At 44.0% G+C, this 16,763-nt stretch overlaps 2 protein-coding genes across 2 annotated transcripts in view; one reads left to right on the forward strand and one right to left on the reverse strand.

The window, feature by feature from the left end:
* Positions 1 to 278: 278 nt before the first annotated feature.
* cyldl (cylindromatosis (turban tumor syndrome), like) lies at positions 279 to 9,108 on the reverse strand. Its single transcript, XM_080472733.1, has 15 exons — positions 8,826 to 9,108; positions 7,719 to 8,181; positions 6,797 to 7,069; positions 6,455 to 6,533; positions 6,203 to 6,378; positions 5,449 to 5,614; positions 4,972 to 5,113; positions 3,816 to 3,926; positions 3,633 to 3,724; positions 3,493 to 3,556; positions 3,254 to 3,386; positions 1,772 to 1,880; positions 1,547 to 1,665; positions 1,011 to 1,224; positions 279 to 934 (listed from the first exon to the last, which is right to left on the reverse strand). Exons 2-15 carry the CDS (start codon positions 8,148 to 8,150, stop codon positions 750 to 752), a joined length of 2,295 nt encoding a protein of 764 aa, XP_080328859.1. The 5' UTR covers positions 8,151 to 8,181; positions 8,826 to 9,108; the 3' UTR covers positions 279 to 749.
* A 595-nt stretch (positions 9,109 to 9,703) lies between these two features.
* Positions 9,704 to 16,763, forward strand: part of zc3h3 (zinc finger CCCH-type containing 3) — a 66,949-nt gene continuing 59,889 nt past the window's right edge. Inside the window, exons 1-3 of the mRNA XM_080473886.1 lie at positions 9,704 to 9,782; positions 11,218 to 12,490; positions 13,224 to 13,402. Of these exons, the coding sequence (XP_080330012.1) occupies positions 9,737 to 9,782; positions 11,218 to 12,490; positions 13,224 to 13,402 (1,498 nt within the window). The 5' untranslated portion in view covers positions 9,704 to 9,736. The remainder of the gene's footprint in view (positions 9,783 to 11,217; positions 12,491 to 13,223; positions 13,403 to 16,763) is intronic.

A 16,763-nucleotide genomic window follows, 5' to 3' on the forward strand; every position in this document is an offset into this window, starting at 1 on the left:
ATAGATTGTTCCCATTTGTTTTGGTTGTTAACATCTGGAAATGCTGATTTCAATCATGTTTTTTATTATTTTTATAAAAATTCAGCTCTAAAAAGCCATGCTTGTTGGATTCTTGAGATCATCACATTGAGGACAAGCTGAATCATTTTGTCTGTGTTAAAGAGCTCATAGATGTCTTTGGGCTGCTAATCCTGGCTGGCCCTATAAAATTGTTATCCACACAGGCAAAATGGACTATTTTCAAATGAAAAGTGCAAGAAATACACAGAAAGGCACACAAGGGTTAAAAAGGTAATATCTTAATGTGAGAGCAGAAACTGGTCCACGGAGCCACCCCTTTCGAAATCAGGCACAAAAAAGGTGAGATTTTCAGTACATTCACAACAAATTTACAGTCCAATAGGAATTACTGCGCAGTGGATTTCATTAAAAGCCCAACTAAATCATGACGTTACAGTCTACTAGGTGATTTCCTTTGGTCATTTTGTCCAACAGAATATCAAAACTACATATTTATTTATGTGAAACACCACCCGGAGTTGCAGCGATTGTCATATTTACGTCTACATAGTGCAAAAGTCAAATCAGTGTTGTTCAAGTTATCCAAAATCATAAAAGTTAACCAATTTTTGTATAAATTAAATAAGGTTGACAGTTATATCCCAACACCAGACGTATGTACAACTCAGATTTTGGTTTTTTTCGAGCAACGGCTGAGATTTTTCCCTCCCGTGCGCTGGTGTGTGTGCTCAGCGGTAGAGGCACATGCTGGTGCTCTGGTAGAGGTACATGTAGGCATCGCAAAACAGACGCTTGGCCTCGCCCTTCATGTCTCGGGGCACCTGATTGGCCAGCTCGGCAGGTGACATGTCCAGGTACACCCCGACCTCGGGGCAGGCCTTCACCTCCGGGATGTTGTACCCGTCGCTTTCACCTGGACAACGACATGACGGTTAGTACCAAAGCACAAGCAGTGACTCTGAAGCTGGACTGAAAGAGGGCGCTCCCACCATGTCTGTCTGCCATGCTGTCAAAGAAGATCCAGTCACTGCTGTTTGGCCCGTGTTTGACAAACGACACGTAGTGACTCGTCTCGATGCAAAGCACCGCAAAGAGCTTCAGCTTGTCTCTGGTCAGGCCGCGACGGTTGCCATGAATCGTGTACTCGGCGGGGATGTTCAGAGCAGCTGGTTTATGAGAGTGACGCAGGGGATGGGCGTGCACCTACACACACAGACACACACACAAATTCAGTTTGCCAGTCGCTAAAACTATACTAATGATGCACACATTCAATACCTTCGGCTCAAGTTACATCAGTTTGTGTTGGGAGATACTAATGATCTGGTTGTTAGAATTTCTTTAAAGAAACAAGACAAAGACAGGAAGCAGCTGAGATAAACTGCCAATATGCACACATCAGCAGACGTCACTTAAAAAGAATTGTAGGTTCTTTTTTCTAAGGCTGCTAATTAGAGCTACACAACATTCACACGGCAACTGTTTTAATATGATATGGATATTTGAAAAATAGATTGAAGTGCACCTTAGTCGAGCAATCCCTGCAGAACACTTTGAGTCCAGTCGAGCCAAAAAGAGGATCTTTAAAACAGTCGGTGCACTCCTCCCCTGCCAGGTCTCCACACAGTATGCACTGCTGAGGGCCTGAAAACACACACAGGCAGACTGAAAACTCATGAACTCTTGTCTCTTGACTACCTCAGCAGTGTCACTCCCTCCGTGTTGCATTTGGGCTTGTATTTGCTGGTACCTTCATTGAGGAGGTCAGTGATGTCCAGCTCCAGAGAGGGAATGATTTTGTCAAACATCTTGAATTTCTTCCCGAAGCGCGGCATCTGGAGGATGAGGCAGGATGGCACCTGCCCACATGAAAACAGAGAAGCTTAGAGAAATAAAGGACGTGTCCTACACCACCAACTGCTGGACAGCCAACCACAGAAAGAACAAGAAGCATGTCTTTATAATATTTCTATATGATTTTAGTAAGTAGGAAAAAAAAAAAAAAAAAAGAAATAGAAAGAAAGAAGCCCACGGTGACCTTGTGAAAGGAGAGCAATTCTGAGCCAAAACAAAGGATAAATCTCAACAGCATCATTTTCACGTTGACACAACCGACCTTCTCTGAATAGCTTCTTGAATTATTGACTGCTTCAGAATCAGAATCAGAATTCCTTTTGCCTCCGTCAGAGGGTATACCGATGCAATGGAAGCAGCAGACTTGTGCGAGACTAAGACTGCAGGCTCACAAAGAACGGTGCAGCACAATAGGTTTGACCCACAGTTGAAACCAGATGCAGAACTGGAAGAGGTGATAACACACCATCATACTAAAACCATCTTTCACCAAATGGAAATGAAGAGACTCGTCACTCCACATTATAGCATGAAGCACTAGTGACCACTCAACTTGAGGCTAATCAGCAGCTAAGTATCACACTGCTTCTGGATCTGAAGGTCCGTAAAATTCAGAAAATCAGGACTTCCCCTCAGTCTGCGTGAAGCACAAACTGTTCAGAGACCACAATATGCAACCGAAGCATATTAATGCTGTGCATTTCTTTTCATCCTTAGTGAAATTACAGTACGGTGACTAATTCCTCCAGTTACTGTACCTTAGTCCTTCTCCAACATTAGCTCTAAGGCCCTGCCCACATTAGGCAACGCAATCTTTTTTCTCCCTGGCGTTTGCTAAAAAAAAATAATAAAAAAAATCTGTCCAGACGTCGCTATGAAAGCGGCGTAATACATATGCCAGGCCTTTAAGGGGCGCTGTAACTCACCAAATCATTTTCTGCGTCTTTGTCAATCCATAGCTCATTGCAGAGGCAGTGTTTTAAAAATTTCCCCACTTGGAACCCATTTTAAAAAGAAACAAAAAACGAAAAAAACGTTCTGGTCTCTTAAAATGCCGTGCGGATGATCGGCAAAAAACCCTGATGTGGTCACATGAAATAGCTTTCTCGCGTGGACAGAAAATAAGAGTCGCCAAAAAAAACGAATTACTTGAAGGAAATCTACCATAAAAATGTCTGTTTATAACTAACTGCCTTTGTAGTGTAGTAGCTTTAATTAAAGTTTGAATTTTTAATCACATTTGGTGACTCCCCCACCCCCAGCCTGAAAATGCTCCACATCCACCCCTGCTGACCAGCTGTATTCTTATCAGTTGTCGGTCAGACTGACGTAGGGCCATGCTATTCCATCGTTAACAGAGACAATGGGTGGGTCTCACCTCTGCTAGCTTCAGCTCTGCGGTGTGGAAGGAATGTTCCAGAAGCTGCTGGACAGTCGGCAGAACCAGTCTGTGGTTCTGGTCGAGGAAAATCTGGTAGCAGTAACTCTCCTGTGTTTTACCACCGACTGATCTGAAAAGGGAAGTAAAACAGGGTTTAAACATCCACAGCTGGAAGGAATGCACCTAAATTCAAATTTTTTTTTTTTTTTTTTTAATCACAGGAGCTGTAAGCTTACAGTTTGAGGAGAGGGTCCAGGGCGAGGATCTGTTGCATGATTACAATAAGAAACTCCTCTGGATCTGCAGGAAAGGAGTGGAGTTAGACACTCGCGAGCAAAAAAGTCGGCATGTTTAACATCCTCCAGGTGGAACCGACCCTTCTCGTCGAAGGTAAACGAGTGACTGCAGCCAAGTTTCTGCAGTTGCTGGCGGAGCTTCATGATGTGGCACCCTTCGACAAAGCCCTTGCTGTCATCGACACACACACAAAAACACAAGCGTGAAAAGAAATCATCTCCGGGGGTCCTCACAGGACGTGAGCGGGTACAAGGACACACACCTGCGGAGCGGGTTGACGATGTTATGGAGCAGCATGCTTTGGACCGAGGCGTTTTTAGGAGACGGTACCTTGAATAACAAGGGGTCCATCACAGGGGAACAAGAAAATAAGCTGGAAAACAAGGAATCGGACAATATGTTTAGCTTTCTGCATCACATGCAGCCAATTTGAATTCATTTCCTTGAGTCTATTTGACATGCATCTTGGAGAAGTTTTGGGACCGGAAATGCGCTCAACACAGGAAGCAAGTTACTTCGAACAATCCTCTTTTTTTTCCCCCCGTACCTGATTTTTCAACTGAATGCTTTACGGGTGCACAGTCTTCTTGAAATGTTTACATTTTATTTAAGACTTAAAAACAAAAATAAAAAAAATGAAATCACAAGTTCACAAATATTCACAGCCTTCGCCATGAAGCTCAAAAACTGAGCTGAGGTGCTTCCCGTTTCGACTGATCATCATTGCGATGTTCCTGCAGCTTTATTGGAGTCCACCTGTGGTAAATTCAGGTGAGTCACGATTTGGAAAGGCCGTCACCTGTCTACATCAGGTGTCACAGTTGACAGTGCGTGTCGGAACACAAACCAACGGCACAGAAAAACATTTTGCCGCTTAGCAGGTCCCAATGAGCACAGTGGCCTCCATCATCTACTACATCTAATACTTCAAGGATTTATGGTTTATGTGTATCTCTACAAAAGCTATAAACACTTAATTCTCTGATCTTGTTGCCATCCGAGAGGAAATTCCAGCTAAAAGTATCTCAGTGTAACATTGAACTTTCTCCATCACTGACCAACAAGTAAAGCAACAAAGTTACAAGTTGAGCCAACATTTGAGAAGAATGAATAATATTTCCTGTATTCTGTCTTGGAGCAGTCCTTTCAGATGTTAAGAGCGTGGTTCGCCAATGCTTCGGGCCCCCCAGGCATCACACGCACACATCAAGTATTGCATCTTTTAATACATTTTGTTTTAACTCTAAAGCAATACCTGCCAGTAAGTTTGTTTCCTTTGCCAGTTTGTGACACAGTTACAAGCTATTTAAGCCCAACAGGCCTCGATTTGATCTCCACGGTTAACTGGAAAGGCTTTAACAAGCTGCCGGCACAGTTCCCACGAAGCACAGACCTGATTAGAAATCCCTCCTGCTGACCTGAAAAGAGCCGCGTCCATATAACATGAGTTACAATGGCCTTGGATTCCCCTCATCCGTCCAATCAGGAGCTCATCAACCCGCTCCGTGTCGATAGGGTCTCCAATCTCCAGATTCTCCGAACTGCTCGCCACGTCATCCTCTGAAGCAAAACAATAAAAATAAATGCAACAGGTTACACCAGTGATGCCCACCGGGACATTAGCAGGCAGAAGCTGCAGTCAACTTAATATAATGGTATTTTTCATCCAGCAGGCATATCTATCTTCTTATACAGCAGTGGTGTTCAGCACAGGTCCTGGAGGTTCCAAGTCCTCTGTGTCTCTCCTCTTCAACACACTTTAGCCGAATCATCATGAAAACATGCAGGACAGCGGTGACTCTCCAGACCCAGAGTTCCACATCCCCACAGAAGTACTCCACAACAGAGGGGACATATCACCTACTTAAAAGCTGTTTCGTCAGTCCTGCACCAACCTCTGTCTTCCACTTTAGGTATCTTCTCACCGACGTTGCCAGATGAGCTCTGAAAGCGCGAGTCAGGACGGCAGGAACTCTGCTTGATGAACAGGGCTCTCTTCATAGGACATGTGAAATACCGATGTTTTTTAAAGGTGCCGTCACTCGTTCCTTTGTCTTCCTCCTACGTTTGGAAATGTGTGAACCAGTCAGGCCAACAGCTTGATAAACATGTGTGACAGCAGCACTCGGAGGACTGGAGCTCAGTTTAACATGTAAAACCAATAATGTATACATCAGGTTTTCAATACTTGGGAAAGCTATTAGGGTTTCCACAAGTTCAATTTAAGACTTTTTAAGACTATTAAGAACAGAATTTAATGCCCATGTAAATTTAATTTCGTCCATTCATGATATTTCCTCCTCAGTTAAAATTGCCCTACATATCTTGTAATATTGTGGCCATATCGAGCTAATAATTTACCAGTTAATATTTCATTGTGTAAAAATACACTCACTATTGCGACTGTGTACGCAAAACAAAAAAAATAATCAAAATGTCTTCACTATAAACAAACAAACAAAAACCTAAATTTACAGTGGAAATAGCATACTGCATTTATCCACAGCAATGTGTGAATGCGATAAAAAAAAAAAAAAGAAAGTATGTGGCGCAGGCACGTTTGAAAGTGTACTTTTTGTATCAACCTGCACATTGGAAGCACTTAGTGACTTTGAATCTAATCATTGAGGCGGGAACATAGAGATTTACCAGTTCCAGTCCAACCGAGGCTTCCTCTCGACCGGGAAGCTTGCCGATCCAGCGAATGATTCCATACAAATTGCCCGATTCCACAGTGACCTCCACCAGCGAGTTCACATCCAGACTCCAGTCTGGAGCGGCAGCCACGTCCTCGGGGGCCGTGTTGACTTCCATCCTCTGGGGCTCTACAGTGAAGAACGCATCTAGTTGAGACGTCAGACATGGCTTCGGGGTTCATTTTAAAGAAGAAGAGGCTCCAACCTGTAGGCACCTCTCCCTTGGCCACCTTGTCCAGGTGAACTCGGACTAAGCCGCCTCGCTTTCCAGACTCATCTGTGTCCTGACATCACAAAACAAAGACAAGAAGAAGGAAAAAAAATAAGCCTGGTCAACTTTGTGTCTAAAACTAAAGGTCAGCTTGCCTGATTAACAGGAAAATACCAGTAGCGCTTTAATTTAGCTTGAGCCAAGGTTCTGAGATGATGGTCTGAGGACAGTTTTAGTTTTAATGACAACAAAACATGAGAACAGTTTTTCATTGCTGTAAAGTAAATCATTTCAGTTCATTTGATCTCTTTGTTGATGCAAAACTTCAATCCTTACTGTTGAGATCTGCACCATGTGCTGTCCAGCCTCTTCCAGCACATTCACGACCATCCCATGCCGACATTCGTCATTGACAAAGTAAGTGACTCTGTCTCCTGGGTTTAGCCCCTCCGACTCCGGTTGTTGCTCAAGAGCCAAGGGCAATGGGGAATCGAGCCCATCGGCCCGGATTGCAGAAAATGGGACATAAATGCCACAATTTGTCTTGCAGGAGAAATTTTTCACTGAACCAAACCAACCGTCAGTGTTTCCTTTCCCGTGATCCGCTTCCTGGAGGCAAAGAAGCAAGAAAGTCAAAATCAATCAAAAATGATCCTGTGGATCATTCACTCGTTTCTGATTTCTGGATCGCCGACGTTCAATGACTGACAATGAATGACCTTCAAGAAGTGCATTAATCTGATGGGCATACATCGCACTAAAGTGGTTCGATCGAGCTACCGCAATTTCTGGACCACACGTCACATCTGAGTACAAGTCGCAACTGTCAAAAAAAAAAAAAAAAGTGTTTTGGAGAAGACAAAACATGAACAGCACTGTTGTCCAAGACGTTTATTTTTCCATGTCCAGACATATATGTGCCTATCTTTGGGTTTTACACAAAAGTAACCGAACAAATGTCAGGGCGGTTAGTCTAAAAGATACACGTGTGTGTGTGTGTGTGTGTGTGTGTGTGTGTGTGTGTGTGTGTGTGTGTGTGTGTGTGTGTGTGTGTGTGTGTGTGTGTGTGTGTGTGGCTTCATATGCAATTACCCAACTGTCAGTCAAACCCACTCGAATTACAGTCTTTTCCATTTTTCTACTTTCAACACTGACAGGTGCCGCAACAAACAGACAAGGGTAATTTTAGTAAACCTTCTGTGGTTATAGTGTTATGCCGGTTGTCGTCACCCATTATTATGGTTAAAGTCACACATACCTGCAGTTCAACTCCAAAGTATGCTGCCGTTATTGGATGCCTGTGATGGTCTTTCGGTCCAATATAGCGGATGATGCCTCTCAGCAACTGTCCATCTTCCTTCACGGTTACTGAAGCGCCCACAGTGAGTCCTCCTGCGTTCTGGAGCGCGTTTCTCTCGTCGAACCATTTCAACCTCTCACCGTCATCCGGTAGAGCCAGCAGCAGACTGGCCTCTTGTCGACTTAGCTCCTTGACGGTGCTCACGTCTAGATCGTAACTTTTGAACGATTTTTGCGCATTCATGAAGTAAACCGACGGGATCTTGGAAGAGGACCGGTGGCTACGGTCAGATTTGAATTTATAGGAGTAACAGAGGCAGCCGAGGTTTACACCCCGAGGGCTTTCGGGTTTTTTGATCAGGATGAAGTAGTTGTAGTTTTCTGCTGCCATGTTGACGCGGCCCGGAGATGAAGCCGGGAAGCTGTACAGAGACACAGAAACGAGGAATGTAAGACAAGCCTCCCCCTCATACAACCCCCCCCCCCCCCAGAAAGTATTCACACAAATTTACTTAAATTCCAGGACATAGTTAGCATATCGGGCCATGAGATGGCGCTGTTGGTTGTTTTCATAATGAAACCACACACGAAAGCGCTATGGAGCCATTTGGCCAGACACACATGAGCGGTGACCATAAAATACACAATTTTAAGCCTTTCAAACGTGTGTGCAAATTTTCAGGAAGAGGTGAGCACGTTTAGGCCGTCAAAATGGAGCCGTTTTAGCAGAATATAATAATAATAATAATAATAATAATAATAATAATAATAATAATAATAATAATAATAATAACTACAAGTAAGTGAAAATTCTGGTGTCCATCAGTGTAGGGAAAAATTCACCCAAAATCCCACTCTGTTAAAGGGATGTTCGTGTTTGTAACTGATTATTCACTTTTTCCCCCTTAAAACACGAACTAGTGATAATCGCCTCAGTTCAACTGCGGCTCGCGACAAATGTGGAGTCACTTTGACGACGTCTGCGCAAAACAAAACGCAAAACAATGCCCGACAAGCAAAACGCGTAACACATGAACAAACATAAACAAATACGTGTTTGTTGTACCTCCACTCTTTAAGCCACTTTCTTGAACTTTTCCTCGCTTGTTGTAAACTTCGCCCCTTTCGCTTGCAGCGCCGCTTTAACTTTCACTTCCCCTTTCGCTTCACGGCGGCGTCATTTGACGTCGCAGTGCCTCTGGGATGGAAAACTGCAGCCTCAATACAGGCTTGTTTTTGAAACGGTGACAACAGCTTCACGGTCGTCTCTTTTAATAAAACTTTCATGCTGAGGAAATGACTCTTTTTTTTTTTTTTTTTTTTTTTATGTGCATCATTTCTATGACGCTGCCGATTTGACAGCTGGGAGGAGCGGGGAGGGTTTTGAACCCTCAGCGCGGACTTACGGACTGCAAACTAGTGCTACCTCTGAAAGAATAGAATAGAATAGAATACAATAGAATAGAATAGAAATACTTTATTATTCCCAGATAAGTCATTTAAGCATTGCTCCACACGGAGGTGATAGAAAAGAAAATTTAATATCAAGTAAGACAGGAGAAAAATAGGTAAAATCAAAATGTGACTGGTTTAAGCACAGAAAATATAATAATAACTAAAACATAGTAATTTACCCAATTTACAGGAAGGAGTTATATAGCTTTATTGAAGGGGGCCTCTGTGTTGCTCTGAAGAACCCTTGTTTGTATACCTGGTATGTAAAAGAAAATTGATAAAAGGAGAGAGCTAAACCCTGCAGGTTTGCCGGCCCTCCGTGACCAAGCTTGGACACCCCTGACCGAGTTGAATGAGTCATATAACCCAAGTCAGGAGTCAAAAGGATCAAGTCGTCCATCACTGCCTGCCAGTCCGTGCGGAGGGCTCAATCCTTACGAAACGTCTCACGCTGTGATTGGTTAAATCTCCTACGTCATCTTCTAGCGCAGTCGATTGCGACGTTTGGTTCTGGTCGTAAACATGGAGGAGAGGGAAGCGCTGAAGAGTCAAATTGAACTTCTACAAAGTGAGTCTTGTCTTCGCAGACAGCCCGCTACTACCGGGATTGTCACCGTGGTTCGGGTTACACACACGGCGACCGGAAGGCTGTCGGGACCGAGTCTTATACTAACTCGATACACGCGCTCGTCAAACATTACCTTGAACCCAGTTCTGTAAAACTAACGCCTTAACAAATCTGTTGAATACCTCTATCTTCTTAGCTTCTGTACCTTTTTCTACAAGGTATATACATTCTGCTTTATTGTTAGTCTTTATGATCTGAAAACAGATTACAGCCCCGGTGCTTTAGCAGGGCTTCTGATTACTGGATTTAACATGGAAAAAAAAATAACAAATACAATAAATTGTCACATGTAAACACGCACTTTCCTCTGTTAAACTGTTAGAATCGACAGTGTGCCCCTTAACAGGCATGCCCTTTGAGTATAGTGAGTGGGATTTCAAAAAACTTTGTTTCAGCCCTTTATACCACTTTGAATTACATTGTTGTTTTAAAATGTTGCTATGTAAATGTTGCCTCATTTATTTTCCAGGCCAATAGTGCTGAGGATGTGACAGTGCGGTTGTTTTTATAGGAATAGGAATCAAGGGGAAAAACTAACGCTTTCATAAGGCAGTGCTGTCTCAGGATTGTCAATGTAAAAACAGGAATTTATCTAATTTCTTAGTTCCTCTTCCAGAGATTTTAAACGTGAGATTGCAAACTAAGCTTTTGCTTTATATGCCTCCCTAACACATGTCATTTTACACATTTCTGTTATTATACACCATATTTGAAGACACCTGCAAGTTAACTCAGAAACTAAATGTTCCGTGGATGTAGTCTGGTACAGATCTATCTCTTTATGTGAACACACAAAGAAGCAGTAATGTCAGTCAGGGATCTGTTGGGTTCACATCATCACCGCCAGGACCCAGTTTCCGTTATGGTGAATCTAATAAAACACTGGCTGCATGTTTGTGGTGGTTTTCCTCTGGTTAAGAATGCATTTGGAACCAATCTGCTGATATAACATGATGGATAAGCAGCATTATGTTACATCAGTTTACATGCATATGTTGGAAGTCCTCGAAATAATCTTCCACTCATTCCCATCGTTGGCTATATGTATGAACTGTATGCGAAGTCAAGCCTTCCATACAGTTCAAATTTCTCAGTCTCTGTATCAACTGATCTAAGGTGGGTGGGTGAGCCTTCAGCTAATTTTGCTGTAATAATCTTATGTGCAATCAATGGAGGAGCTCTTAGAATATATAGTTTATTTTCCCCCAACCCTTTAAAAGACACACATCAACAACACTTGTTCTGATAATCTTCTTTCTACGAACTCATTTGCTCTAATCCACACACATGTTGATGTTGAGAGCCGCACGACCGTGTTTTCCTTTAATGATCTGTATCAGGAGTCCTCGGCTCACTTTTTGTGTTCGATTCCCAGATCTCATCAATGAACACAAAAGTATCCATGGCGACGTACCGTCTACAGGAACAGTGCAGAGACCGTCGGAGCGTTCCACATCAAGACGAGGTCGTGGTCTCGCCGCCATCCATCCTCACAGCTCCAGCCGGGGTGCCTATGCCTCTCAGAGCGGCGTAAGCTGGACGAAAACGTACTCTCTGAAAAATAAGACCCCGCCGGCTGCCGCCGCCGCAGCTACCTCCTCATCTTCTGCTCGTGCAAGCCACAGCATCTCACTGCCCAGTCACAGAGGGGGAACCCAGACTGCCAGTTCATCTTCAGGGAGTGCTCAGCATCTTAAAGACGGACACACAAAAATGACAATAACGGCAGCAACAGCGGTTGCAAACAAGCCTGTGATTCCTCAGCGTGACCTTCAACACAAACAGGTTACTGAAGTAAGAGCTTCATTAATCAAAGCCAGTACCTCAACCAGCTCACAGAACTGCCCCAAAGTTCAGATCAAACCTTCATTTACCATGAAGACCAGCTCTACCAAGCAGAGTTACAACGTTAGTGCTAAAGCCTCTGCGCCGGCTCCCTTGGCTCGGTTCACAACGTCCGCGGAGCCTTCCTTTACCCCGTCAACTCAGAGCAGTCAAACCCAAGTGTCTACATCATTTTTGAAGAAGTCCAAGTTCACTTGGGTCAAGAGTCAGAACATAACAGAAGGGGATTTGATCACAAGCAGGACTGCTTCTGTTCCTTTAGCGTCGGTCACTAAGCCTGCAGGGAGTCCGTCTTTACTTGTCCAGAGCAAAAAGACCTCAGCCAAGAAGTCGCTCAGAAAACTGATCCCAGTTTCTGTCTCTCCGAAGTCCTCGAAGTACAAGTGGGTCCGCTCGGCAGGGGCTCAGGCGAAGTCCTCTCGAAAGTCCCCCTCGCCGAAAACCCTGAGTTCACCACAGAGAGCGTGTGAGAAGGGGGACTCCGCCAAAAAAGCTAAAACTGCCACGTCTGCTTCCACAAGGCTGAAGAAGGGATACGCAGGCTCGTCTGCCAGTGGGTCCCCGGGGAGTCGTTATCGCTGGAAGGCCGGCGGCGTGGGAGAGTCCCCCGCAGCGGCAGGAGGTTCAACAGGCATCCGGCGTAGATCGTCCTTCCACTGGACAGCAGACAGAAACAGCAAAGTGTTCAGAGGAGGGCTTCTTGTTTCTCCCACCACACCTCCACGGGCCTCCGTTCCGTCGTCTTCTCCCAACGCGTTCAAGCTGCGCAGCAGGATGAAGATCATCAGGAAGTCCGACAGCAGGTGATCAATTACGAAGTAGACGTGTGTCTAAATAGTTTAGTCTCAATTTATTAAAGGGGTCATATTATGCAAAATTCACTTTCTAATGGTTTTCCAACAGTAATATGTGTCCATATACCTGGAATGATGCCCCAGAAGTAAAGAAAGTCTATCATCTCTCCCTGGCTTGTTTTAATTTTTTAAAGTGTGTTGGTCCAACGAGCCAATCAGAAATCAAACCCTATAAAGTGTCATTGTCCTTTGACTCCTCCCACAATTAGGCAGCTCTGCTCTGGCACATGGCACCACGAGAGGAAGCCGGTCCAGCTCACACAGACACAGCAGATTCTGAATGCAGCTTCTATGATCCAGTATTCAAATGGATGAAAATCAAGGCAAAGCTGGATATGGGTCAACAAACTTTAAAAACAACGTTTTTGGACCAACAAGACCATGTGAAAGTGTTGAACAGCTGGATAATATGACCCCTTCAAGTACTCATTTAAAGATGCATGTTACAATCTTTGACCAGAAGATGGCAGCAAAGTATTTTATTTGCTTGGTTTAACTTATTTCGTCACCTTTTTTTTATTTTTTTTATTTGTGTCTGTGATTTTGACCATTTGAACGTGACTTCAGTGAAACACCCGAGTTTGATTCTGAATGAAAATGTCAACCTCAACTGTGTGATGTTTAATATGATATTTGCTCGTTGACTGAATGTCCTCTTCACTTTGCCCTCTGTGCTATACAGCCACGGTGGCGGAGGCACGGAGAAAGGCGGCGCTCCGTCGGCAGCGAGGTCCACCCCACGGGCAAGAGTCAACACTGTGCCCAGGAGACCCGCAGGAGTCCGGAGGACGCCCTCCAGGGAGCTGGTGGCTTTTGGGAGGCACAAACTGAGACGGCTGTCTCCCAGCTTATCGAGGACAAGTGAGCACCACACACTACAGATGAAAAACCAAAAAATTGCTCTTGACTTTATTTTATTTTTTGTCATCTATTTATGAACTGTCAAACAAATGCTCATAATTTAAATAGAAAAAGAAAGTTGATATAAAATCTAAAAAAAAATCTTATTTTTTAGTATACAAACTGCGTACTTTTTAATCAATGCTTCCCTCAAAGCACACTTCTTAATATTATTATCACTGTACATAATATGCACACTTTCTATATAATTTGCTCTCACTTCTATGGGACAACAATCTTTTCTTTCTCGGAATTTTTAAATCTCTTTCAGTTAAAACCATGCAAAATTTAAATCATTCCGCTGTTGTACATCGGGTGGCGGTGTTGAATCACTTTGGCACCCCTTGCCTGCCTTGGCTCCAGCATTAAATGGCCTATCAAGTAAAGGACACCCGTGTGTGGTAGCCAAGAGCTTCAGCCACTGTAGTGTCGACTGTTCCTTTATCTGCTTCTCTGCTGCATGGCTCAAAGGTTAAAAGAGCGTCGCCAAACTTTGGTAGACATTCCAGCAGCGCATCCCGAAAATCACTTTTCAGATGACAGCAGGAATATTGCGGACACAGCCTCTGACTCACAAACGGTAAACTTTGGCAACAAATAACAGAAACACAAGTCAATCTTGAGGAACAGAACACAGAGGAGGAGGAGGTGGGGGTGTATAGACTCTGACAGCAGCAGCTGTTCCAGCTGTGCCCAACAGAGGGAAACGGCTCACACCGTGTCCTCCTTGTTGGCGCTCTGAGCCGCCTGCTGTCACTGTCGAGGAGTACAGGCTGGCGATAAGCGGAGGAGGAGGAGGGGGGGGGGGGGGGGGGGGAGGAGGTTAATTGATTGCCCAATTCAGCCGTGATGGCGAACAAGTGCCGATAGCGGGTAATTTGCAGAGGTGGAGGCAGGCAGCGCCGCTGCTATCAAGCCCTGGCACCACTCTCCCTCCAGTAGATAAAAAGGAGCTAATGCATAATTATCCTTTTGCAAATTGGATTGTTTTAACGAACTGTAGAATATAGGCCTAACCTGATGGAAAGCAATCATTGTTTTTACAGCTCTCTCCCCCCCTCCCTCGCTCCCTCCCTCCCTCGCTCCACTTGCCCCTCCAACCCTCCGGTCATTCTGCGTGTACCCTACACGGCTCATGCCCATCTTGGTGCAATCTCCCATACTCAATGGAGTCAGAAGACATTAGAAACGCCATCACTATTAACATCAGGCTTTTTTCCCGTCCCCTCAATCCTCTCTTCTTTTGATACTTTGACCCAACTTTATGCATTCTTCCATTATGCATTCGTCCCCGTCCCCTTTCCTTCATCTTCCTCCTTCCGAGACAGTTTTTTCTTTGACACACCTGAATCGCTTCCATGCATTTCTAATTAAAGACGTGGCATTCAGCATCGAAGTCGCAGGAAAAGGTGGAGCAAGGTGGGGGAAAGATGGAGTGAGGAGAGCCGCTCTTAGCCGTCTGTGCCTCTGATAAGAGCCGCTAATAAAGAGCAAATTGAATTACTAATGATGGGAGGCAGAGTCCCTATAGATGAGCCCGTTAAAAACCAACCTTATGACCACTCACACATGCATGATAATACACTCGCAAACAATGTTTCTTAATTTCCTCCTCAATGGCCGCCCCCGTCCACGCTAAGGGCCGACGTTTTCCGAGGCGCTCGGTTATCTGTGGTTTAATTTAAAGACGGCATAAGCCTAAGTAAGCAGTTAGGACTGTAATGAATCGAAAGGTGTGTGTGTGTGTGTGTGTGTGTGTGTGTGTGTGTGTGTGTGTGTGTGTGTGTGTGTGTGTGTGTGTGTGTGTGTGTGTGTGTGTGTGTGTGTGTGTGTGTGTGTGTGTGTGTGTGTGTGTGTGTGTGTGTGTGTGTGTGTGTGTGTGTGTGTGTGTGTGTGTGTGTGTGTGTGTGTGTGTGTGTGTGTGTGTGTGTGTGTGTGTGTGTGTGTGTGTGTGTGTGTGTGTGTGTGTGTGTGTGTGTGTGTGTGTGTGTGTGTGTGTGTGTGTGTGTGTGTGTGTGTGTGTGTGCGCACCCAGAGGCAGCCATGTAGCCCAGATAATCTAATAAAGCTGATAAATGTCAGGAACGGACAGAACAGGGAGGAAGAGTGCTGAGGTGTGCGGCTTCGGGCCCCATGTGACAGACTTCTGGAGCATTTTAGGTCTCTATCTCACTCCGCTTTCTCTCCATCTCTCATGCAGTCTGGCTCTAGCTGTGGCTGTCCTCTCCGTTCAGCTAATAAGCCCTCTGATATATATTTTTTTTAAGCCCGGCAGACTGCAAGAGGTTTAGGTCTGAACTCTATGGTGAAGTCTAATCAGACCAATTTTCTTAAGGAAAAAAATAATAATAATACGCGTGGTGAAGTTTAACAGATCAGCGTTTTTAAGCAGGATTTTGTAACGTTGAAGTAACTGCCTGACAGGAAGTAACTTCTAATGATATTCCATATGAATGGGTGAATTCGGGGATTTTGTTAGTAGGTGAGTTTTTTTTTTGTTTTTTTTTTTAATCTTTCAACTGAACCAAAACCCATCAAATCAAAACTAACTGATGCATGTTGTTCTATCGTCTTAACGTTATTCGTTCGTCAGAACAAAATGATTGTTACACTGGATCGGAGAGAAGTGCATAATGTTATTATTTTAAAACATGAACTTTAGTCTGGCTTTTTGGAGTGCTTTGTGGTTTGTAATCGTATCATTGTACCTTCATAACCGGTTTCATTTTTTTCTAACCAAATTAGCCTCGAAGCTTATTTCACTTTAATCAACATCTTTGTCAGTTTTCTAGGGTTTTCCTCTTTTCTATCATGTCATCGTATGTTATTCATGAAGCACTTTGAGAGGCAACGCATTGTCTGAAAGATGCTTTACACATAAAGTTTGATTGATAAAGAACAAAACAACTACCAGCCACAATTGCACCAAGATGTTGCTCTTTTTCATGTAATTGATTTTGATAATAGGTTAAAGCATTTTTTTAGATTTGTTGGAACTTATTGTGCCATTCAATAATGAAAGACTGTGTCCATATATCCCGGCAGGTTTTGTGCTTTGAGTGATTCTAAATACAGTTTGAACTCTTCACATGCTCGTAGCACTAACATGACCCCTCTTTCGTTATTTCTGCAGCGGCATTTTCAGGATGTGTGCCAAAGAACTTTTTAAAATCTGTTTAAATTGGATGTTATTGTAGATTTATACGTCGGACCACTGGCTGCTCGCACTTTTCTGTTCCTGGGAGTCAGTTTGTTGACTTGTTTGTGTGTTGTAGTCAGAGGCTCTCTTACAGTTGCAGCGCTGCCACCTTTGCTCTCTCAG

The sequence above is a fragment of the Lipophrys pholis genome, assembly GCF_963383615.2.
Source record: "Lipophrys pholis genome assembly, chromosome: 10".
Classification (NCBI taxonomy): domain Eukaryota; kingdom Metazoa; phylum Chordata; class Actinopteri; order Blenniiformes; family Blenniidae; genus Lipophrys; species Lipophrys pholis.

Excerpts from the sequence above, each read along its gene's own strand:
- cyldl (XM_080472733.1), bottom strand. The coding sequence starts at position 8,150 with ATGGCAGCAGAAAACTACAACTACTTCATCCTGATCAAAAAACCCGAA. Across the intron at positions 3,725-3,815 it reads ATCGTCAACCCGCTCCGCAG|CAAGGGCTTTGTCGAAGGGT; the intron begins GTGTGTGTCCTT and ends TGTCGATGACAG. Across the intron at positions 1,881-3,253 it reads CAGAGCTGAAGCTAGCAGAG|GTGCCATCCTGCCTCATCCT; the intron begins GTGAGACCCACC and ends TCATGTGGGCAG.